The sequence below is a fragment of the Bidens hawaiensis genome, unplaced genomic scaffold (assembly GCF_021521415.1).
Source record: "Bidens hawaiensis isolate Kalapana, Puna unplaced genomic scaffold, B.hawaiensis_p1.1 tig00020146_1, whole genome shotgun sequence".
NCBI lineage: Eukaryota > Viridiplantae > Streptophyta > Magnoliopsida > Asterales > Asteraceae > Bidens > Bidens hawaiensis.
Window position 1 is genome coordinate 287,764 of NW_027493068.1, and position 25,278 is coordinate 313,041.

General features: G+C 35.1%; 1 protein-coding gene, 1 long non-coding RNA gene and 1 pseudogene across 2 annotated transcripts; 2 read left to right on the forward strand and 1 right to left on the reverse strand.

The window, feature by feature from the left end:
* Window positions 1-5,759: 5,759 nt before the first annotated feature.
* Window positions 5,760-8,249, forward strand: LOC143559964 (isoamylase 2, chloroplastic pseudogene; annotated as a pseudogene).
* A 232-nt stretch (window positions 8,250-8,481) lies between these two features.
* On the reverse strand, window positions 8,482-16,467 carry LOC143559975 (RNA exonuclease 4-like). The gene is made up of 7 exons (XM_077048388.1): window positions 16,431-16,467; window positions 15,932-16,086; window positions 12,340-12,473; window positions 11,580-11,779; window positions 10,590-10,796; window positions 9,642-9,722; window positions 8,482-8,734 (listed from the first exon to the last, which is right to left on the reverse strand). The coding sequence occupies exons 1-7, from the start codon at window positions 16,460-16,462 to the stop codon at window positions 8,482-8,484; spliced, it is 1,062 nt and encodes a 353-aa protein (XP_076904503.1). The 5' UTR covers window positions 16,463-16,467.
* Window positions 16,468-19,585: 3,118 nt separating this feature from the next.
* LOC143559965 (uncharacterized) lies at window positions 19,586-24,319 on the forward strand. Its single transcript, XR_013140030.1, has 3 exons — window positions 19,586-19,615; window positions 23,478-23,577; window positions 24,181-24,319. It is a non-coding gene; the product is annotated as an uncharacterized LOC143559965 (long non-coding RNA).
* Window positions 24,320-25,278: the final 959 nt, after the last annotated feature.

The following is a 25,278-nucleotide window of genomic DNA, read 5'->3' on the forward strand; positions in this document are numbered from 1 at the left end:
AAGCTCCAAGATGGAATTGACTTCAACATGACTGATCACTATGTTGAAATACCAAGACCACCTGGAGAATCTGCAAATGAAACTCAATATCCCTAACTGCGAGAAGGTTACGCACCTACCCGCAGCAAAGAAATGTCCTTCACGCAGAAAGCTATGCGCACAAAGTGATGCGCACAGAACACTTAGTCTATTCTCCAGTCATAAGGAGATTACTCCCGCCCAAAAGGAAACAGTAGCGTGTTTCAGAGATTTTCCACTTTTTACTGAACACTGACAAAAGTACCTGAAAAAGCACACTGTAACATGAAAAGTCAACTGTCAGCCACCCTATTCCCACCAACCCCAGACCTGCATGCCCTGTCCAAATCAAATCAAGATCTTTTGTCCACACCTCCACTTTTAAATAAACAATAAACAATAATAATTTCCATACTTCATCATCATTACACCTAGATATGAAAAGATTACAATCCCCTAAAGCAAGGGATTGTGTTCCCTTGAGTTTGCCTATAAATATGTAACCTAAATTATCACTCAAAACACACTTCAAAGAACTGCAAACTTGCACTAATCATCTCCCGAGCATCCGTTATTTTCGATTCCGTTCCAGTTACTAGGTAAGCCGAGGTTATAAACTTGAGATCTACTTTCCAAACCTTATATTCTCCTATTTCTTGATCTTAATATATATACTCCTTGTTATTTAATCGTATTCTAGACCTTCGATTCCGAGGCCAACACCAAGAAAACCCGAATCTCGATTAATCCCTTAACAAAAACCACAGGTGAGTCTCACAGCCCCTATTTTCACTGTTTTCACTATTTTTAAACTGTTTTCGGGGCGAGGGACACGTACTTAAATAATGTTTTATCATGGTATACTTACAAGCTATGCAAGCGATTATGTGTTTAAGTTATGTTTCATGATGAGCAATGCAAACGGTTATCTAAGGTTTTCGATGTATGTGCGCTAGAACTCGAGTAAGTGATCACTTTACCATTGGAACTCTAAGGGTAGGGACTGCTGGTTTGATCCACCCACTCGTAGGGGTCGCACCTCTTTGCATGGACGAGTGCCTAGTATGGTCATGGGGCAGTACTATGGGTTTGAGCCCGCTCGTAGGGGTCGCACCTCTTTGCATGGACGAGCGCCTTGTTTTCCGGCAAAACGTCCGCGCGTAACCCGCGGGACGGAATTATTGATTAGCTCGTAGTGGCAGCGCCACTTTGCATGGACGAGCACCTGTTCCTGAAACGTTCGCGCGTAACCCGCGGGACGGTATTACTTTAGCTCGTAGTGGCAGCGCCACTTTGCATAGACGAGCACAGTTCCCAGAAATGTTCGCGCGTAACCCGCGGAACGATTTTATCAGAATATGTTGATAGAACTATGTTTTACCAAGCATGTGTTTTAATGATGCTATCAGAACTATGTTTCAGAATGATTTGTATCAAGATTAGGATGCAATACGATTTATCAAGTTACTAAAACTTGTGAACTCACTCAGTTTATACTGATTCAAATGTTTTTACGTGTCTTTCAGGAGATAACTAGGTAGCGCATGGAGTCACACTTAGAGCACCTCACGCTGAACATCTAAACTAGCTTTTTGGAAGATTTTAGTTCTATCCCTTCGATGCGCGTGGTTGTTCCCGCCGCGCATGGGGATATGGCGTGGAAATCTTCAACAGTTTTTATACTTGGATGTTTTTATGTAATTTTTAATCAATGTAATGTATTTGTATTAAACTTTTCATGCGCAATGAAAATCTTTGAATGTTTGCAATGGCCCGTGCTTAATTATCAATCCCCACTCGTGCGCGCCCGGCTGTTTCCGCCGCTCAGGGCCGGGTGTGACACTTTAACACCTCCAAATTTCATCCCTCTTTTGCAACACAAACCCAAACTTTCCTCAATCAAACCACAATTCATTCCTCACAACACTCTCAATCATTCACCTCCGATGGTGCCATGGCTCAATTTTACTTACCCCCTCCCCCATTTGATTTCAACTTATAAATCATTTAGAAATTTAAAAAAAAAGCCATCATTCATCGGATCACCACCTATGCCTATCTTCTTTGTCTCTCCAAAATCCAAAATCATCACGGCCACCACCTGTTGCTGACCGTCACCACCTATCACCTGCCGTCACCATCGCAGTCCTTTTCATATTTCTTCAAGCCCAAATTCACCCACCACCAGCCACCATCATTCACGTCCTCGTCTTGTTCGTGACCGACGGAAGGGCACCTTGGAGAAATCAAATCTGGCCATCTCCGTCGCTGCCGTTAAACGCCACACCCACCAATCTCCTCAACCACGCCGCTGATATGTGGATCTCGTCGTTTCCATCTTCGTCGGCGTCGACCCCGCCGCCGGCACACCACTACCCCTCAACCTTTCGTCAACCGCTGAAAACCGTTTGGGATCTGTGTTGCCGGTTTGGGAACTACCATTGTCAATGCGGTGGTTGTAGTCGATACGATGCTCGCCAGAAAACCGGTTTTGTTAGTGATTGGTTGGATGGTGATGATGAAGATGATGGGGAGGGGATGGTGATGGTGGATGGCAGATGTGTTGTGACATTCGTCAATTTCGGGTCTTGTTTGTATTCGTTTTTGTATTTGTTTATTATGTAAACCGACCCGATTTGTAAACCGAAGCTTATGTTATAATCAAAATGATTGATTTATTTTACAATATTGTTTCACACTTGTTGGATCTTGAAAACATCCTATTTTTATTTTTATTTTTATTTATTTATTTATTTATTTATTTATTTATTTATTTTTTTGTTGTTTTGTGTTTTTGTCTTGATCCATTTTGCATGAAAACTCTTGTGTCTCACACCCATATTTGACCACCAACATTACCCTATATATACACCACATTTCCTCTTCATTTTCCCTTACTACAACTCCAAAAAAAAAAAAACTCTCTCAAACATCAAAGATTCAAGGTTATCTTCTTAAGTGTTCTTGAAGAATTTTGGTCTTTCATCTTAATTAGTTTATGTAGTCTTATTAATACTTGTTTATGGTTGTGCAACATATATATAATATACACCCCTTGTTTACCTTTGGTAGTTACTTCTCCGATTCCGGTCGGTGAAGTTTCGGACCCCATAAGGCAAGGCTTCATGGAGGACTTCGTGTCCTTGATATATATACATCTATATAACTTGTTCATACATATTAATCTTGCTTAGTTTGTTGGTCATGTTTACAAGTTCCATGGTTATGGGTTTTAAGAGTCTATGCTTCGGTTTAACCGTAAATAGCTCTAAACCGTAAACTGAACTTTGTTACTAGTTTTGTTTGTTTAAACATACTTAGTGTTAGATCTAAGTTTCTAAAATCATTTTTACAAATTCCATGGTTTTGGGTTTGTAGAATCTTACCTCGGTCTTAACCCGAAACACGATCCGAACCGAAAACCGAACTTTTGTTTAAAGACTTTATTGTTAACTTTTTGTATTTTTTTATTTGTACATTATTATAAAAGTTCTTTAGTGTTTGGACATGTGGAAACCATCTATGAACTTGTTGTGAGATGGAAACCGAACCAAACCGATTCTTGCTCGCTTAAGACACACAAGTGTGTTTTTTTTTAGCCATCAAGACTTGTACATTTCTTTAAAAATAGTTACAAATTGATTTTTAAATATTTTCTTAAGTACTTGGAAATGTTGGATCCAACTTGATCTCATAACAAAGTTTGGACCGACAAAACCGAACACTCGCTTAACGTGCGTTGTTAGTTCTAAAACAATGGAACTACATACTTGGTTAAGTCTTATTAAATTTTATTGAGTTATCTCATAACATTCAATATTTTGGAAAGTTGACTTTGGGTTTGACCAATTATCAAGACCCGAACCGACAACCCGAACACTCGATAAAAAAAAACCCGTTTTAGTATCTTTATTCCAAAGGGATTTGTATTCTTGCATTTTACCCACCTTATTACTTAACCTAGGTTGAGTAAATATTAAGGTTAGATACTTTAACCCGGTTTCGAGCAAACTTACATTTTTAAAGGGTTATTATTATAAATTCTTAAATAGTCACATTTTAAACCTTGAACTTTAATTATTTACATTTCTCAACATTTATTTTGTTTAAAGACCTTCAAGACAACCTTTCTAAATTCAAGACTTCTTTTCTTTTTAGGCATTGTGCGTTAAACTCGTGGTTTCGACAAATCTCCAAATTATCATCTTTCAAGTTTACCACTTGAAGGTGAGTACTTCATACCCCATTTTCCATCTTTTATTTTGGGGGTGACATTTCATACTTATTCAACAAAATGCTTTATATTTGAATCTTAAACCACAAACATAGTTGTATACTTTACCTAAATAATTGCTCGATTTGGTGTTCTATGCTTATATGCCTATGTGTTTATCGCTTTTGGTTGGTGGAACTATAAAATCCTAGACTATTTGGCATCCCCTTATAGCAAGGTGTCGTTAACGTAATGCAATTAACGATAACTATAAAATCCTAGACTATTTGGCATCCCCTTATAGCTAGGTGTCGCTAATGTTTTTAGCAATATTTATTTATCCAAATTACCACTTTTATTTATCGTTTCGTATGCAAGTTTTGTGGCTATCTTTATTATATACTAATATGATTAAACTTATGAATTGCTAACCGACCTTTGTGTTGACAAACTTTATTTTATGAAATATTGCAGGTTTGCATATTGGTTGATTTATGATTGTGAAGAAAACGACATCAAAGACCTTAGGATATTAGTAAAAATGAACAATATCAATTTGCCATATTTTGTGATATCTTGTTTATGGTTATTTTATGGATAATTGTTATGTGACATTTTCGATGTTGTGAAATGAAATGAGTTTATTAAATACTGTCACTTTAATTAGTGTCATGTGCCTATGGACAATCGTTACACCTCGGCATGTTCCGCCGCCTTTGGTCGGGGTGTTACATGTGTGGTAGAGGTGTGTGTGGGAGAGAGATGGGTTATTTATATTTTTTTTATTTTATTGAAAAATAAAAGTATTTTTTCAAAAGGTCAAATGTTTAGTATAATTACACAAGCATTCCTTAAATGGGTAAAATGATCACACTGCCCTCATGTGCAAGGCACATGACCATATTTAACAAGAAAAATTAACTAGGTTAGTGACAAAGGACGTAACATGAAACAAATTTGAAACATGAATTATGTTCTTTTGCTATTTCTTTCGTTAAAGGACGTCTAATGAAAATCAGGTCAAACGTGAATGACATGTTTTGCCATTTTATTTAAAAATAATCTTAATGATAACAGAAAATTGGTTCTATGTTAATAGAAACAGGAATATGATAGGCTATTTATTTATGCAGTGCATTTTGTGCCTCGCTTATCATCCATCATGTCTTAATTAAGTTTTAATCCAACCCTCAAATCAATCAATTCAGGTACTTTATAATCAATTCTCACAGTGATTGTTGTGTGTGTTTGAAACCCCAACTTTTTCCTGAAAGATATTGGAGATGTGCAGGCAAACCCTAGTTTTATCGAATGTGAATACTTTTTTTAATTGTTTGATTATTGGATATTAGGTACCCTGGGAATAAATGTAGTTAATCATTGATTTTATTTGTAATTAATAATGTTTGAATTTAAGTTTTGTTTTGTTTAGGCTACTGATTCATCTCACTTACTTTAAGCAGACAACGATCAAGATCCGAGTAGAATAATTTCGGTTTCTGCAACTTATATGCCTACACTCTGAATCATGCCAATGCTTTCGCTATCGTCTGCTACTCACCCTACCTGCTTAACCATCAAAATCTCCAGGTTATTAGTCGCTGATAGTTGCAAACACGCTACAACAACACAAAGTTTAGGTTTCAGGCAAAACCTAGTTTTTGGGAAAATTGGAAGCAACGGTTTATACCACAATCCTAGGTTCAGAGTTTTGGCTGCCTCGGCTCTTCCCGTTATTCAAACCGTTGAAAAGTTATCCACTTATTTATTTAGAACCGACAAGGGTGGAAATGTGAAGGTTGTTATTACTAAGTTAAAAGATGGAAAATATGGAGTAAATGTAGACATTTTCTCTTTGAAACTTAATGGGAATGATGATGAAATGATTATGAGTTGGGGCGTTTTTAGATCGGATTCATCGTCACTGATCCCTTTACAGTCGAGCGATTCTGGAATCTTTGACACTCCTTTTGCGGTTGATTCGTTAAACAAGTTTTCGGTTAAATTGGAGTTTGATGCAAGCTTAGCTCCGTTTTATGTTTCATTTGTGTTAAAATGTCCAGTAAATGGTGAAAAGATTGAAATCAAAAGCCATAGAAAGACGAGTTTCTGTTTCCCGGTGGGTATAAAATCCGGGCATCCGTCTCCGCTTGGCGTTTCTTATTCAACCGACGGATCTTTAAATTTTTCGTTGTTTTCAAGAAACGCTAAAGGTGTGATCTTGTGCTTATTTGATGATAATTCTAGTGACGAACCCGCTTTAGAGATTGATTTAGATCCTCATGTTAATCGGTCGGGTGACATATGGCATTCTTCGATGGATGATGCTATGAACTTTGTGTCATATGGGTACCGGGTCAAACATGATGGTCAAGAAAAGTCTTCCATTGTTTTAGACCCGTATTCTAAGGTGATAGGTGAGAATTTTCTTGGGAGAATTTGTAAAGAACCTACTTTCGATTGGAGTGATGATGCCAGCCCTAGTTTACCAATGGAGAAACTAATGATTTATCGGTTAAACGTGGCGGATTTCACGAGAGACGTGTCGAGTAACTTACCAGACGAAACGAGAGGGACCTTTTCTGCGGTTACTGAAAAGTTGCATCACTTTAAAGATTTGGGTGTTAATGCAATCTTGTTAGAACCAATAGTTTCATATGATAAGCGAAAAGGACCATATTACCCTTCACATTTCTTCTCATCGCAAAACTCGTATGGACCTCATTTGAAACAAATGGTAAAGCGTTTACACGCCAATGGGATCGAGATTTTACTAGAAGTCGTTTTCACTCACACTTGTGATAACTCACCGTTAGCAAAAATAGATAAAGCGACATATTATGCTTCCGATAATACCCTCAATTGTGCCCACCCGGTTGTTCAAAACTTGATTCTGGATAGTCTTAAACATTGGGTGATCAACTACCATATTGACGGTTTTTGTTTCGTTAACTCGTCTTCCATGTTAAACGGGTTTAACGGTGAGCATCTTTCTCGCCCACCTTTAATCGAAGCAATCGCGTTTGACCCGATACTTTCAAAAACCAAGATCATCGCTGACTCATTCGACCCGATTAGAAATTCCACAAAAGAAATCATGTTTCCTCACTGGAAAAAATGGGCTGAAATGAATGCTAGATTTTGTAGTGATGTGAGAAATTATTTAAGAGGTGAGAGTCTTGTGAGTAACCTTGCAACCCGCTTATGTGGCAGTGGTGATATCTTCTTAAACGGGCGTGGGCCCGCATTGTCTTTCAACTTCGTGGCCCGGGCCCATGGGCTTTCGCTTGTGGACTTGGTGAGTTTTACCACCGCCTCTGAGTTTAGTTGGAATTGCGGTGAAGAAGGTGCTACAAAGAAGAAAGCCGTGCTCGAAACAAGACTTAAACAAATCAGGAATTTTCTTTTTATTTTATTTATTTCGTTGGGTGTCCCGGTGCTTAATATGGGAGACGAGTCCGGTCAATCATCAGGTGGGAAGATCTCGGCTAAAGACCGAAAACCATTTAATTGGAAAGCTTTGAAAACCGGATTCGCAGGTCAAATGATCGAGTTCATTTCGTTTCTGGGTTCGTTAAGGGTTAAACGAAGTGATTTTTTTCAAAGGAGGGAGTTTTTGAATGCTGAGAATATCGATTGGTACGGACCGGATTTGAACCCACCAAATTGGGAAGATCCCACTAGCAGGTTTCTAGCCATGAATTTGAAGTTTGACCAGAATGATGAAAGCCAGTTGACCAGCGGCATGTTTGCCGCCTTCAACAGCGGTGATGTTCCTGTAACCGCCACTCTGCCGCCGCCGCCTCAGTTGGGTATGGTGTGGGTTTGCTTGGTGGATACGGGTCTTTCGTATCCGGGATTCTTCTCAATGACGGGTGAACCCGTTGTTGAGAAGATTCCAGGGTCACTTGGTTATCAAATGACACCTCATAGTTGTGTTTTGCTTGAAGCTAGGAGTTTAGATGATTAATGCTTATTTTATTGGTATGTTTTTGTGATTCTTTAGGTTTGTTTTGTCATAAAGAATAATATAGTTTTTTTTTGGTTTATGTTAATAATATGTATCTTATATTTTTTTTTTTGGATTATATATGTCAAAATATTAAATTCTTCACTAATGCAAGTAATTATCTGATTTCATTACACCAAATCCCACAAAAAACATGTTAAGCCAGCATATATATTAACAAGCAAGAAAATCTTGGCCAGTGGTACTAAGGATCACAATCTACCAAACCATTTTGGCACCTCTAAACGCTTGGATAACGCGGTCGAGAATCCAAACACCAGCACTGATAATTTGGTGTTGAAATCTGAAAGAGTTCATCAGGGGACATGTTCTCGAGATCATTTGGTGTTCGGCAATCAAAAATAAGGTTTTCTTTGGTGCATGATGCTGCAGTTTTGTCATCTTGGTGTTCTTGAGAACGCATACGCTTGTATAGTCTCATTACCGAGACACAATCTTGAAAAGGGTCTTGTGTCCCCAACCTGATATCGTACCTGAAAACATAAATTTGTTTTATACAACATGAAACACTTTTTTACCCATGAAAAAAAATTAAGTTCACTGATAAATAGTATGAATTATAATAATAAAATGATTTAACAACTTTAATACTGATAATAAAATACCCCACTGAGCAACTTTCAAACCGTTTGACACGTTTCATTTCAGCTCTTGACTTCTACAGCAAAAAAATTAGGGTGGCAATTTCTGATACGACATGACATGAGAATAATCAGGTTTTGGGTCGGCGCATCTAACCTGTTTAAAATAAAAACTGGGTCGTGTTCTAGTAGACCTATTTAACATTTTTAGTTATACAGATCAACCCCCGCCAACCTGTTTAGTTAAACGGGTCAACTGACCCACTAACCCGTTTAACCTAATTTATTACAGCGCACCAACCCGATTAACACGTTTACAAGTTGATTATTACCCGCCAGCCTGTTTGGCATGTTTAGATAAACGCGTTAACGGCTCCGTGTTTGGGTTATAGGATGTTAACTATGTGTGGGCTAGGGTTGATGTTTTTGACACAAATATAAATATGGACCACTTTCGGGCTGAACAATTCAATCCGCCAACCTGTCAATCTGCCAACCCGACATGATTGACACCCCTAGCAAGAAAAGGTTCTAACTTGAGAGCAAATGAGCTTCAAAATCAGTAACATACATCTGCCCTTATAATAAACTACTGCTACATAATAGCAATAGCAATATAACAATAACAATAATAATAATAATAATAATAATAATAATAATAATAATAATAATAATAATATAATAATAATAAATATGGACCATTTTCTGGTTTATTTTAGATAACCTTGAGTCTAAAACGCATGTGAAGACAAGTAAATAGCTAGAATGCATGCTTGAATGAGAATGCAAACAAACGTACCCTAGATATGTTTTAGTAAGGTACTTGAGAGAGTGGCTGACCAAATTTGTTTTCATTAGTGGACGATATGTTGCAGTATCCCTACACATAAAACAGCTGATAAACCGACATATGCACAACAAAAGGCTCTCTTTTTTAGGCTCATTTCAGAACTCCTAACTAATATAAGAACTCTTAACAACCTACCATTTTTCTAAATTTTTTTGCATATTAATATTATTTGAGGGTAGTTTTGTCACTTATTATATGTAATTTTATGATTACAATTATGGAAATTAGTTTTTACACATTTGTAATTTGGTTATTCCACATATATCTAATTGTTTATTTACACATATGTAAACTTGTAATTAAATATATGTAATCACAAATTTATATATAATAAATGATAAAACTAGTCTTAAATAATATTAAATATATAAAATAAATAAACAAAATAATTGGTTGCGAGAAGTTCTTAAATTACAATTTTCGTCCTTTATGTATACAACAAGTTTCAGGTTTCGTCCTTAACTAAGAAAGCTACAAGAAACATCCTGTATATATACGTTTTTAGCAAATTCCGTCCTTTCGACTCATGAACGTTAAATTTGTCCGTCAAAAAAATGGATTGGAATGAATGTGGACCATAGTTTTGGGATAGTGAGTATAATATATAGTAAAACTAAATAATATATAGATATATAACAAACTTAATCTGATAAACGAAAAGAGCTCAAGCCTTTAAAACCAATCGCGAGGGCCTAGGATGAGCTTTTAACAAGACTCGTATTTTATAAGTAGTTTGAAAAACAATTACACCACTAGAACTATATTAAAGGGTGGAGCTCAAGCCATGTAGAGGAGGCTCAAGCTCGGCCCGACTTGTTTACATCCCTAGAACTATTGTACGGATAATAGTTTTGAACCTGTAAATGCTTTTTAATTTCAGAAAAAGAACTTACTGACCTTAATAATTTGTCAGGATAACTCATTAATAAGCAATCCAAATCATGCTTTAAATTATGACCCATGAGAAGTTTAGCTTTTCCACCATCCAACTTCGCTTTCCCAATTGATTCTCCATTATATAAAATCTCAGAAATCTTTTCTTGCACTTCCTTGAGTGGCATAGCGTTTATTAGATGTGCTTCGGTTAAGCCTGTTAGTTCATATCTGAACCAAAAAGTTCATGTAGCGAGTCAAAAGGGGTCACTTTTATGTACAAGTTGAAAATTTTACCACTTTTTAAAACTATCTTGAATAAAGTATCGGATGTGAGTTCTTTCGAATAAAACTATTTAGAAAGTTGTGAGCGTATGAATACATCTTAGGCGACATTTGGCCAATTTGACCTGCTATAAATTGCAAAACCTCAATTAACCAATATTCATATAAATGGGTGAAAGGTAAACTTTTAAGGCAGGTCAGGTTGACCGGTCAACTCTTTGTCAATTATGACTTTTGAAAGTAATTTAAAATATTAAATATGACCATAAAAACTCTAAATCAGAATAAATATCATTTTTCTGAAAATTGAATGACTTTACAAAATTTAAAGCATTTACATACCAGTTATGCAACTTTTGACCCATTTAACCTAAATGACCCGTTTTCGTACAAATGAGTTGAAAGTGCCACCTCTTATAATAGATACAAATAGAAAAATGGATGTTTAGAGTGGGTTTGTTAACAGGTAAATTTTAGACCGAGTCGGGTTGACTAGTCAATAATTTTGTCAGTTATATTGAACTTTGTCATATTTAATACAGCAACTGAAACAATTATCCAGCTTTTTTTCTTTAAGAAACAACTTACAAGGTTGTAAACACTTAAGCATATATAATATATGTGTACATAACTATACGCGCGCGCACACGCACACACGCACACACGGGCGGGCGTATATATCTATATAACAGGTTGAATTGATATACACGAAAAACAAGAAAAAAGTACCTATAATCAGTGACAGAGATATGAGGTTCCACAAAAGTGTGAAATATAATGTTTTCTTCTTCATCAACAAGACAAACACGAGCTAATAGGTCAAGTGATCCATCACTACCACACCCAACCATTTGGCAATCAATGGCAACTGCTTTAATATTTTCGTCTTCTAAACCTTCATAATCTATGGATGGAATATCTACTGTTCCCTGCAACAAATTAACTAATTATTAAAGAACAATTATACCATAATATTCGCACATATTTCATATTTTTCATGATTAAGTCCCCGGCCTTTTAAAACATAACAAGATGGTCCTTCTAACAAAGCTTAGTGACTTAATCATGCGAAAAAAAAGAGCCTTTTCATTAAGTGATACAAAGAAGGATTGGATCATAACAAAGGACCTTTTTGTTAAAAGAAAGTCCAAGGACTTTACTTTTAAGCTTAAAAAGATAAGCGCTTTAATCATGCATAATAAAGCCCCAACTTAATTTTTCCAATAATTTCGCTTTAAGAAACCACAGTATTTTATGAATAAACTATTTTTAAAAAAAAGGAATTTAGGAGGTTGTAAGTAACCAGACACTGAAAATAAAACATGGTCAACAATATATCTTTTGGCCCGTTTGACCTGTTTACTTTTTAGGTAATTTTTTTTATTCTAGTTGTTTAGCCCGTTAAATATGAAGCATAACTCGATGGGTCGAATTACCACCTCTAGTAAAGTAGTAAATACTTATTAAAGAATATTCCACATAAGCTTACAAGGCAAGCAGGAGCAGTTAGGAGACATTGATCTTTATGTTCAGCAAGAGAAATAGAGCTCTCAAAAACTCTCATACAAAGTGTGCAACCATATTGAAAGAATATACTTGAACAATGAGCTTTAGCTAATGGGCCTACATTCATATAAAAGAACATAAATCATGGATCACTCAAACGTTAGCAAATAAGTAAACGTGGAAAATGGCGAGCTGGTAAAGGGTCAAAAGAAGTAAGATTATTTAGGGGGGTCGCAAGCAGGGGTGTAAATGATCCAAGCCGCTAGTGAGCAACTCAAGATCCTGGAATCAAGCTGAACTTAAACAAGCTAGAGCCCAAGCTTCACTTAATGAGATGGATTTTGAGCCTAAAGAACCTATTATTTATACAACTTCTATCTAATATGTTAAATAAATATTTTTATAAAATTATTATTATTATTATTATGATAAAATAATAATATAATTTATATTGTGTTATGCATAAAAAGTAAATATATATATATATATAAGGGATGGATCATGCGAGAAGTGATATTATAGCGAGAAGTGCGAGATATGAATCTAGACCATTGATTGTGTTTAATCAATGGTCAACAATAGAAATGACATTATTGTAAATAAATACACATATTTATGACATATTTTTAATTAAAAAGGGCATGCATGTCTTTTATGCTGTTGGCCTAATTAAACCAGGACAAAACATCAAAACTAGTCCTTTATGTTTGTACGTTTTTTCAGTGGTTGTCCTTTCGCAAACTTAATGGCAGAAATCATCCTTTTTGTTAAAAAATTATATCACGTTAGGTCCTTTGGCTCTAACCCAGTTAAGTTTTCTCGTTAAAACTAGTCATGTGCAAAGCACATGAGGGTAAATTCGTCTTTTACTCTTTGAGGGACTATTTATGTAGATAAATTAAACTTTGAGCTAAGATGAAAATATTTAAAGATTTCTCTCTCTCCTCTCTCTCTCTCTCTCTCTGCAACCTTCAATTCATCCTCTCTCTATCTCTCCCTCTTTACACCACTACCATCACCATCACCATCACCAACCACCACCATCTCCGGCCACCATATTTTTTGTCGGCCACCGCCACCAAATACTCCCTCTCTCTTCTTTACTCTATTTTTTAATGCTATTTTCAAGCTTCAAGCTTCTCACGCTTCTTTACTCAGCTTTCAAGCTTCTCACACTTCAACCGTGGATAGCGGCAGCGGGTGGGAGGCGGCGGCCGCCGCCCAGTTTACTCCGATCAATTGAACCCTATATGTAGAGGAGTGTAATGGCGAGTAGTGTGACCGCCGTTAACGAGTGGGGTTGTGGAACCATTGCAGTGTAGCTATTGTTTGATTTTTTTAAGTTAAGGTTTTACAACGAGTAAACAAAGATCCAGATCCCACAATTTTATGTTCTAATACCTCGGTTTTGGGTTTGGAAACCCTAATTCAGAAATTGGTTATGAAAAATTGGGGGGGTTTTAGTGTCTGTTATGTTGTTGTTGTTGAGCTAGTCGGAGAGGAAGCCGTGGACTGTTTTCAGCGGTGGGGTGTGGCGGGATCGGCGGAGATGGTTGGAAGCTGTGGAAAATTGGGTAATGATGTTTGTCGGCGGCGGGGTCGATGATGACGGAGATGGCAACGGCGAGATCCACATATCAGCGACATGGTTGAGGAGGTTGGTGGGTGTGGTGCTTAACGGTGATGGAGATGGTCGGATGTGTTTTCTCTAAGGTGTCTTTCTGTCGGTCACGAACAAGACGAGGACGTGAATGATGAAAGGGGTGGTGATGATGGGGGCGGGAGGTGGGTGAATTTGGGCTTGAAGAAATATGAAGGGGACTGTGATGGTGACAGCAGGTGGTAGGTGGTGGTGGTGGCGGTCGGCAACAGGTGGTGGCAGTGCTGGTTTTGGATTTTCGAAGGATAAAGACGATAGGCAAAGTTACCAAATTACCCTCATGTGCGTTGCACATGGCCAGATTTAACAGAAAAAATTAACTGGGTTAGCGCCAAAGGACATAACGTGCAAAGGATTTGAAACATAAAGTATGTTTTATGCCATTTCTTTCGCGAAAGGACGTCCATTGAAAAAACGTTCAAACATAAAGGACTAGTTTTGCCGTTTTGTCTTAAACCAGGCATTAATGAATTCGTCAGTTATTTTTTCTAGCATAATTAATGCTCATAAGATGATTAATACTAGTTTAATACATATACATGATACATAAAAACGTACTCCAACTTGTCTCAAGTGACTACACGACATTAGTTTTACCTACACTACATTAGATATTTTTACACGACATTAGTTATGACAACACAGCATTTGAAAGTGTCCATACACTACATTAAATATGTCCAAAATACATTAGTTATGACTACATAACATTTGAAAGTGTGCCTACACTACACTACATTAGTTTTGCCTACACAACACTATATATATCTACACTACATTAGTTATGACTATACGACACTTGAAAGTGTGCCTACACTACATTTGAAAGTGAGCCTACGCTACATCAGTTTTGCCTACACTACATATGATATTTCTACACCACATTAGTTATGACTATATAACACTTGAAAGTGTGCCTACCCTATATTAGTTTTGCCTACACTACATTTGATATATCTACACAACATTAGTTATGACTACACAACATTTGAAAGTAAGCCTACATTACATTAGTTTTTCCAAGACTATATATGATATGCCTACACTACATTAGTTATGACTATACAAATTTTGAAAAGTGTGCATACACTAGATTACGTAACTTTATCTACATTACATAAGATAAGCCTACACTACATTAGTTGATTAAAATCAAACAAAAAAAAAATAAAAAAAAAAAGACACTTCACATTAGATATCAAATAAAAAAAATTAATTAGCCATGTGTTAGAATAAAATGATTTTAGATCAAATGGATTTTAATTGTTCAAATTTTAGATTAAATAAATAATAATAATAATAATAACAACTTATTATTTGTTAGTAACTTAACATTAATTAAACAATTAATGAGTATGAGTTACAAAACAAAACATTTTTTATTTTACTAACATACCCTTTTTTTTAAATAATAAGAAATTAAAAAAGAAATCATGTGATTGGTTATAATCTCTTCTCGCATTTCTCGCTCTAATTAACACTTCTGAAATGAACCAAATCCTATATATATATATATATAAAACAATTATAAATGTATATAAAATAATATAATAGACAAGACAAGCTTGAGCTGAGCTCAAGCTTAAAAAACTACTCACGAGTCGAGCTCGAGCTTTAGAAATAGAGCTTGAAACAAGTTGAGCTCGAGCTTGAAAATCTACTGACAGCCAAGCTCAGGACGACCTCTCGAAAGTTAAACGAGCGGAACTTGAGCTTCGGTTCGTTTACACCCCTATTCTCGAATTTCAGGAATTAACCATATATTAAATATGTTACAAAAACCATTGTCCCAGATTTAAAAAAAAAAAAAAAGAAACAAAAAACCAATTTGACGCATTAACATAGCAACATAGAACACGGGGTTTTGATATAATTATAAAGGGGCAGAAAGTAATGTTAAAAATGAAAAATAGACCTGATATATGCTCCCTTAAGGATTCAAATGACTTGCAATGCTTTTGACAGACAGGGCATTTCGGCTGATGCAGAGAGTGGTGGGATATTTTCATGTGTGCAACAAGGTGCTCTTTCTTCTTGAACTGCTGAAAACAAGCTGCACATTTGTGCCTGCTAACAATATTTATTTATTTATTAAAGTAGCTACTCTATCATCATATAAAAGGAAGGAATGTGCTAATTAGAACAATGTAACCAAAAGCATAATCTGAACTCTAAAATATAACTTATTTTTATAAATTAAATTAAATTAAATTAAATAATAATGAAGGCGCTGGGTTGACCCATTTTATTAACAACCCACCAACCAGATTGATATATATTTTCCATTTCAATTTTAGTCAAATTTATAAAAGATTTAGCCATTCTGTTGTTAATGCATGGATTTGATTACTTGAAGTAAGTGAAGTAAAATATGAAGAAGAAGAAGAAGAATTGAAGAGTGTAAAAGTAGCTACCTTGTAGTAGTGATGATTAGGGTTTCATTCATCCTCCAACGCTGTAAATTAAGTTCTACACAAATATGCCTGGGAAAGGACCGGACCTATTATTATTATTATTATTATTATTATTATCATCAAACCTAAATAGATTTAAATAATAGGTCTTTGTGGGGCATCAAGTACATGGATAGAGCAAATTCGGTACTGATTTGGTACTGATTTGGTACTGATTAATCAGTACCAAGTTTTGAGAATTCACTACCAGTATTATTTGAATTTTGTATGGAATACTGGTACCATGTCAGAACCAAACCGAATATTAGTACCGATACCAGTACAAAAAAATTTATGATTTTCAATACCGGTACCGATCTCATCCCTACCTAGCGGTGTTAAACCCACATAGCCACTGAAATGGCATCACTTTTGCAAAGATGGGGTGTTTTCCTGCGTTAAACACCGCACATGAGGCGCGGGGTAAAGGTGACGGGTGGTAACATGTTAACAAACGAAGGGGAAACGAGGGGGGCAATGTGCGGACGTGGCGGGACTATTAAATACTAAGTTACAATTATCTCATTGTATGTTATTGTAGATAGTTTTAATTATTTTTTATTAAGTGTTGCTCATATTGGGTTAGAGATGTTCTTTCTTTGGGTCATTTTGTTTGTGCGTCCTAGTATTCATTTTTGTCCCTGTCGTTGGTCACTTTCTGCTGGCAAGCACGACCGCGTTCAAGATTCTTTACCATCATCTTTTGATTTGTCACTCTCGCTCTCAATCCTAACTCGTTCTGTACGAATTCTAATAAGTGAACAACTAATGATGGAGAGTGGTACAGTCGTATTAGTAATAATTAAACAAAACTAAACCACACAAACTTCTCTAAACATAGAATTACATAGGTCTTGCTTAGGATTCAGGTTTTCGACATAATTAAGAAAGCGGGTTGACTTTGGTTGACTTTTGTCTCGTTAGAACTTCATGTTGAGTATTCCTCTGATATGCAATCTAATAAAGATGGCATTGGAACCATTAGGTTCCAGAGACCACTCAAAGGCCCGTTTTATGTTTCTCATAAAACAATCGATCAACTGATTGCAAATCTTGGGAAATGGGCCAGGTTAGCCTAGTTTTCTTAAGAAAATAAACGGGCTAGTGTTTGGTCTAAAGAGGGTTAAATAGCATGACCCGTTCAGTAAACGGGTTAGTGGATAAATGGGTCACGCTGTTTAAAATCAGAATGAAATTATTAAAGAAGTAAAAGTATAAGTTCAACCAACCAATGCATTTAGATAAATGTCATTGTGAAGTATGCTTTTTAGTAGATACTTGTTTTCTTTTTGGTGGTACAAGTATGCTTCAATGGGCTTTGCTGCATTTGGTTTTTATCTAATTGCTAAGCACGCTTTCAATACATAATGGAAAGAAAGCGTCATTCGGAATTCAAAAAGAGGTAGTTAATTTACAATGTTCATGCGTGAACTGATTGGTATATATGGATCAATATTGAGCACTGTAAGTATTTTATTTCTAGCATTCATTTACGAATTTTAGTCACAAAGTGTGTTTTATTTAATATATACAACCTCCTAAGTTTCTTTATGCAAAAAAGTTAGATTAATGTTGTAATTAGTATAGGTTTTGTAACCATATTTAATATACTAGTTATTTACAGGAAATAAAATCTAGGGATTGGGATAGCGAAAATCATCAAAATGGGTACCGGTACCGAAAATGCTCAGTATGGTACCGGTATCAACGGCAAAAAAATCGGTAAAATGCCGGTCAGTACTGTACCGATCCCGAAACCTCACAAAGTGGGCACTGAATTGGTATTGAAAGTACCGATACTATTTGTTCATCCCTAACCCAACCCACTGAGTCAAAACATGTAATCTTGAGCGGGTTGGATTGACATGGAACATTTTTTGTCAAATTTTTTTTTGTAAATAGCTAGTATGTGTTAGGAACAAAGCGGCGCGTGGAAGCGAAACAACACACATATGCACAACAATAAACACGCAGAAACGAAAATATAAACAACACAAGAATTTAACGTGGTTCGGTCCCCGCGAGAGGACCTACATCCACATGATGCAACTAGGTTTTCTTATTAGCTCAGAACAAATATTACAAAAACATGATGGGTATATATAATATATAAGAGCATTCTCATTCCACTCTCTGTCTCCAAACCAAAAATTACACTAAAACTCACTTTATTTTCTCTCTCCATGTCAATTAAATAATATTTTTTACACCTTTTATTATTACCTTTTCTCTTTCCTTCACTCACAACCACTTTCAAAATATATTAAAAAATTATAGGAGATGAACAGTAATTTTTCAAATATACAGAAAAATCACTACTTTTTCTAAAATATAAAAACCCTTCACTCACAACAACCTGAATCACTCTCTAAATTATAAAAACACCCCTCACATAATATAAGGGGTTGGATGAGAATGCTCTAAGATTAGGGTTAAACACAATTAGAAACCAAAACCGGGCCCTAATAAAACCGGCCCAAAGGCCTTCATAACCCAACAGTATGTTATATATGATTAAAATTCTATATTATTCATGATATGCTTAGGGATGGCAATGAAACCCGAACCTGATAGGAAAACCCGAAACCCGACTTAAATGGGACGGGTAATACCCGACCCGTTAGGGTTTGGGAATAGTTTTGAATTTTTTCGCGGGTCTGGGATTTCTAATATACCCGATTACCCGATAACATAGACCCATTTACCCGATTATATACCCAATGTACCCGATATAGCTTATTATATTATACATATACTATATTCCAAATATATTATTTGTCGAATCTTGTTTATGTCAGTTCCTTGAAATATTTTACCTTTATGGTAACCATCTTTGTAATCGATTAGTTATATTTTGTCAAAACCCCGGTAGAAACCCGACGGGTTTTGAGCCGGGCATACCCGACGAGTATTTTGTCAAAACCCAATATGAAACCCGAAACCCGATGGGAAAACCCGAAACCCGACGGGTAATTGCCCGATTAAAATGGGACGGGTTTGAGATGGACTTTTATAACCAGGTATGGGTTTAAGAATACCCAAACCCGACCCATTGTCATCCCTAGATATGCTATGATTTTGTTCTGAAATGGGTTTTTTGTATAAATTATGTTATACAGCCAAAAGAACAACTCCAGATAACGAAGGTCAGTTACTCTGTTTGTTATTTAATGCGTGTCTCAAAAGTAGTGTTCACAAACATATAAAAACCCAATAATAATTTGATTATAAATAGAGGGTGGCATCTCCAACTCGTTTTTTTGTTTATAGTCTTCAATTAACATTTTATTTAGTTTTATCTTATAACATACTCTTTCAACTTTATCTATTTATGAGAAAATTAATAAATCCTAAATCAAGTTAAATAGTCTATTTGGGTGTGTTTTTACCTCAAATGGGTCATATAAGCTCTGTTTGTGATGCATATATTACAGTGAGATAGGAGCAAAACAAGTTTCAAAGAAAGTGGACATACACACTAGACTAATGAGCAACTACAAGCAAGTGCCTGAATGGTGGTTTTGGTACATACTTTCTGTAACTAAATAACATTTGCCCAATTCTAATTAACTTGAAATTTTTTTGCTTGCAGTACCCGAAACCCACATCTATGATGAGTATTCCAGAATTATTTTTTTCAGGTTATTGTACTGGTACATGAGTCAATTATACCCCACTGATTACATAAAACACTATGCTCGTAATTATTTTTATTCATTTTTCAATTTTTTTAAAAAGAATACTAATGCTTTTCATTTTGCTTTGTATGCTACTGCTTTCTCAAGACAAACCATCCTACTTACATCAAAGAATGATGTTGAGGCTATAAGGAATAAAGTTGAAGATAAATTAAAGACAAGAGAAGATGATGCAAGACGAACGAGGAGATACTTGATTTATAGTTGGATAGGTTTTCTAATTTTTGTTGTTACTTTTATGTCCATGTAACCGGTTGGAACTGTATTTGGAAGAAATGTAAAAAAATAATTTTTTTGTTATGTACCTTGTTTCATATATTTGCATTGTCTCTATATGTACAGATTTTACATAGTTGCTCGTCTCAGTTTATATTGTTATATTTTGGCCAGTTTCGCTTTATATTGCTATATTTTGACATGTTTCAAGTTATATTGTGACGTTTGCTTAAGTTTATAATTGCTACGTTTTGACACGTTTAAGTTTATATTGCTGCGTTTTGAGCCATTTAAGTGTATATTGCTGCGTTTTGACCCGTTTAAGTTTATATTGCTACGTTTTGGACCGTTTCGTTTTATATTGCTATATTTTGACCTGTTTCAAGTTATATTGCGACGTTTTGACCCGTTTGTTTATATTGCTGCGTTTTGGCCAGTTTCGCTCTATATTGCTATATTTTGATCTGTTTCAAGTTATATTGCGATGTTTTGACCCGCTTAAGTTTATAACTGTTGCGTTTTGACCCGTTTAAGTTTATATTGCTGCGTTTTGACCCGTTTAAGTGTATATTGTTGCGTTTTGATCCGTTTAAGTTTATATTGCTGCGTTTTGACCCGTTTAAGTGTATATTGTTGCGTTTTGACCCGTTTAAGTTTATATTGCTGCGTTTTGGACCGTTTCGCTTTATATTGCTATATTTTGACCTGTTTCAAGTTATATTGCGACGTTTTGACCCGTTTAAGTTTATATTGCTGCGTTTTGGCCAGTTTCGCTCTATATTGCTATATTTTGATCTGTTTCAAGTTATATTGCGACGTTTTGACCCGCTTAAGTTTATAATTGCTGCGTTTTGACCCGTTTAAGTTTATATTGCTGCGTTTTGGACCGTTTCGCTTTATATTGCTATATTTTGACCTGTTTCAAGTTATATTGCGACGTTTTGACCCGTTTAAGTTTATATTGCTGTGTTTTGGCCAGTTTCGCTCTATATTGCTATATTTTGATCTGTTTCAAGTTATATTGCGACGTTTCGACCCGCTTAAGTTTATAATTGCTGAGTTTTGACCCGTTTAAGTTTATAATTGCTGCGTTTTGACCCGTTTAAGTTTATATTGTTGCATTTTGAGCCGTTTAAGTGTATATTGCTGCGTTTTGACCCGTTTCGCTTTATATTGTGCTACTTTGACCTGTTTTAATTTATGTTCCCTTTCAAATTCATAGACTTTTTTATACATTTTATTTTCTTTGAGCATATTTCAACAGAAAAACCATTGCAACATTTTCACATTCAAAGAGTTTAACAAAAACATACTGTCATTAAAATATGAAAACTACTAAAAAGATCTAAAAACTATAGAAACAAGTTTATTTTGAACATATACTCAAATAAGTGGTACCAAATCAAATCTACAAAACTGCTAGGTCTCCAGGCGATTAACATGTCACTGTCAACTTGGTATTTACCACATAAATTTTCCCAATAAGTTTCAAATTCTTCAACTGTATTACTCTTTACCCACCGCTTGTATGGCTCTTCAATGTCACTATAACGAGATGTAAGTGGTCACTGATCCCTTTACAGTCGAGCGATTCAGTAATTATTGCAATGGATGCTTATCAAACATGCACTTTAGAAATGTTTGAAATAACCATTCAAAAGTATCTTGTTTCTCATTCTCCAACAGTGCACCAGCAAAAAGTATGGACTGGTGGTGTTGATTCACCCCGACAAATGGAGCAAATGGCATTTTAAATTTGTTGGTCATGTATGTGACATCAAACACAATAACATCTGCAAATTTTATATACGAGTCTCTTGATCTCTCATCTGCCCAAAAAATATTTCTAGGAGACCCGTCATCACATAAGTCCACAACAAAATAAAGGTTGGGGTCTTCTAATAATTTGTCTTGGAAATGTTTAATAAAGCCATAAAACTCCTTACCTTTGTATTGTTTCCGTTGTTCGTTCAAGATGTCGGCACATTGTTTTGACGTGACATCATTTTCACCTGGATTTTTCATGGTATTTACGACCTTCTTGATTTGACAAGGTCTCAACCCGGATTGACCAAGTTCCAACATTAGAGATTTGCAAGCCATTGAGCAATGAAACTTTCCATGAGACCTGTGTTTCATTACTTTGGTTTGAGTAACAGTTAGCTCATGGTTATGTGTATCATTAAATTCATCCACTAACCATTTACCATCATTACCAATTGAAATACGAAGATACACTTCACATCCTGTCCTTAAATTCCTACGACGTTTCTTAGCATCTCCCCCAGAATTACCACGCTTCAAATCTTTAAAACCCTCTTTGTTGCATACATATTTCATTCGATAAGCCACATTTGTTGTCCTATTTTTAAAAGCTGAACGAATGCGTATTCCAAATCCATGTAAAAACGCATAGCTATTATAGAAAGCATATGCGTCATCAGGAGTATCGAAAACCTGTCCGATTACTTCATTTGTTATTTCTTTTTCAACTCCAAAATCCAAATCCAAATCCAGGCACACATCTTCTGTTTTCTCTACTTCAACATCTGTGCCGCTATTTATGACCAAATATCCATTTTCATCAATATGTTCAATCAAATTTGTTTCAAGATCTTCCTTTTCTGATTGAACTTCTAAACCCATTGAAGTGTGGACGTCCTGTATCAACAAAAGAGGAATATCAAAACATGAAATTCTGATCTTATTTATTGATTTATGAACCGATGATGATTAGGTTATCACTTTTTGATTTGGTAAATGAAGAGAAATAAAAATATAACTATAATCAATCTTGGTCAATTGTTCAAGAGCTAAAATTGAAGAATTTAGGTTTAAACCTATCAATTAATCAAGAACATGATGAAATCATTCATGGAATGAACTAGGGTTGTTGTCGGGTTTGCAATGAAGCAACGATGAACAAACGTGGTTTTCTATTTTAGTTGTTAGGGTTTTAATTTTAATAAAAACAAAGTAGTTTTAATTTTAATGTTATTTTTGAAAGTAGACAATTATCTTGGGACATTCATATGTTCTAAAATTTCTGTTTCGCAAAAGCAGTTTATAAAAAAATAAAAAAAAAAAACTTCAGGTTTAAATGGTAGAGCAGAAAGTGGAGGTAATGGGACATGGAAGGATGGACAAATGCCGGTTATATGCCTCGAGCAGGAGTACAATTCTGTTTTTGTCCCGTAAGTTCTCCAATCTGCATCCTTTCAATCTTTATAAAGTTAAATCCCCAAAAACTTTGGGGCGTCAAACTAGTAATATTTAAAAGAAAATTATAGTTGAAAATGAGTACGAAACGGCACTAAAAATCATATATTTAGCTACTTTATAGTTCTTCTTTAAGAAAATTACTAAACTATTTGTGGTTGTTTTAAGAAAGTTGTTTATTTAACCACTAGTTAAGGTTTCCCACTAGGTGTTTGGAAAGTATTTAATAATTACAATTTGATAATCAATCTTAATATACCAGTAGCAAATCGTGTTTGGCAACTTTCGATTATGTAAACAAAAACAAATAAAATAACCGAAATATGACATTTCTATACGAAAAAGGTACAAAATGGGTGTAAAAATGTCTCGTATTAGGGTATAAGAAGGCCAGTTGATAAGTAGATAGTTTTGTTATAACCTTAGAAAATATATTTGTTGCTCAAAACTATTGTTACAACTTTAAATTGTAATAATCAGATTTCTTGAATCTTTGGCATGCACTCATTAATCTTTTCTTGTTTAAATTGCTTGCTTAAATATTAACATGAAATGAACAAACTGACTATGATTTTCAGGTGTGGTCATATGTGCTGTTGTGTGGCATGTTCTTCACAATTGTCAAGCTGTCCACTATGTCGCAGTCGAATTGGGCAGGTGGTCAAAACCTTTAGACATTGAGAAATTGAATATTTGTCAACTATATTGACAGTAAATAAATGTGGGAGGTTCTTTGTCTATTTTACCATGGAACTCAAAAGGTATTTTTCATCTCCTTGATAACATTAGTTGTATATTAGAAGTTACATTTCATCTTTTTCGTCCATAGGTGTGTGTACATATATACATTTATATAGAGGGCCTTTCTATAAATAATAATCAGATAAGCACTTGTACATACTACTTTAACTTTGATACATAAGCTAGTTATATAACTTTAGTTCCCGTGTAAATCGATAATATATAGAATGCATCATGCATGATTTTATAAAATGGGTAATTTCTTTAAAAGAAACACTTTTTTCTTTTAAGATTTTGAAATTTAAAGGCAGGTAGGTATTGCGTCAAATTTGGATATGTAATGCTATACTTTTCAATAACAATCTATATTTATTTTTTCAAACTACTAAAATAAGAACAATTGGTTTTCTAAACAAGGTTAATTGGATTGCCATAGTTTGCATAGGAGTGACTTTATATTAGTTTGTGATATCCTTTTGAAGTTGCATCGTTTTCAAAAGAATTATGGTCTCTCACAATCTAGGTTTATTTAAATAACATAGCAACTTTCATATTTTCATAAGTATCGATATCTTTCTACAAATTATTACGATAGAAGCATCTAATTCTAAGTAGAGAATTATGATAATCGTGTAAAACAATCGTATGAAATTCTTCGCTCGTATAATGAAAGAGTGTAAGAGAGTGAGGTACACAGTTACATAACTTTCTTATGTATTATAGCTAAAAACAGAAGGTACATGTCTTTATATTATTCTTTAAGTTGTCTATTCATGATTTTAGATTGAAGGTTTAAGTTAAAATACAGTCTTTAAAAAATAGGAAGGGTATCGAAAGGACTTCGATTGAACTCAAATGAGCGACATTTGAACTGTCTAGTCGAACTTTATGATATTAGATTTTAGGTTTTCGTTTTTTGATTTCTAGCTTGTAGA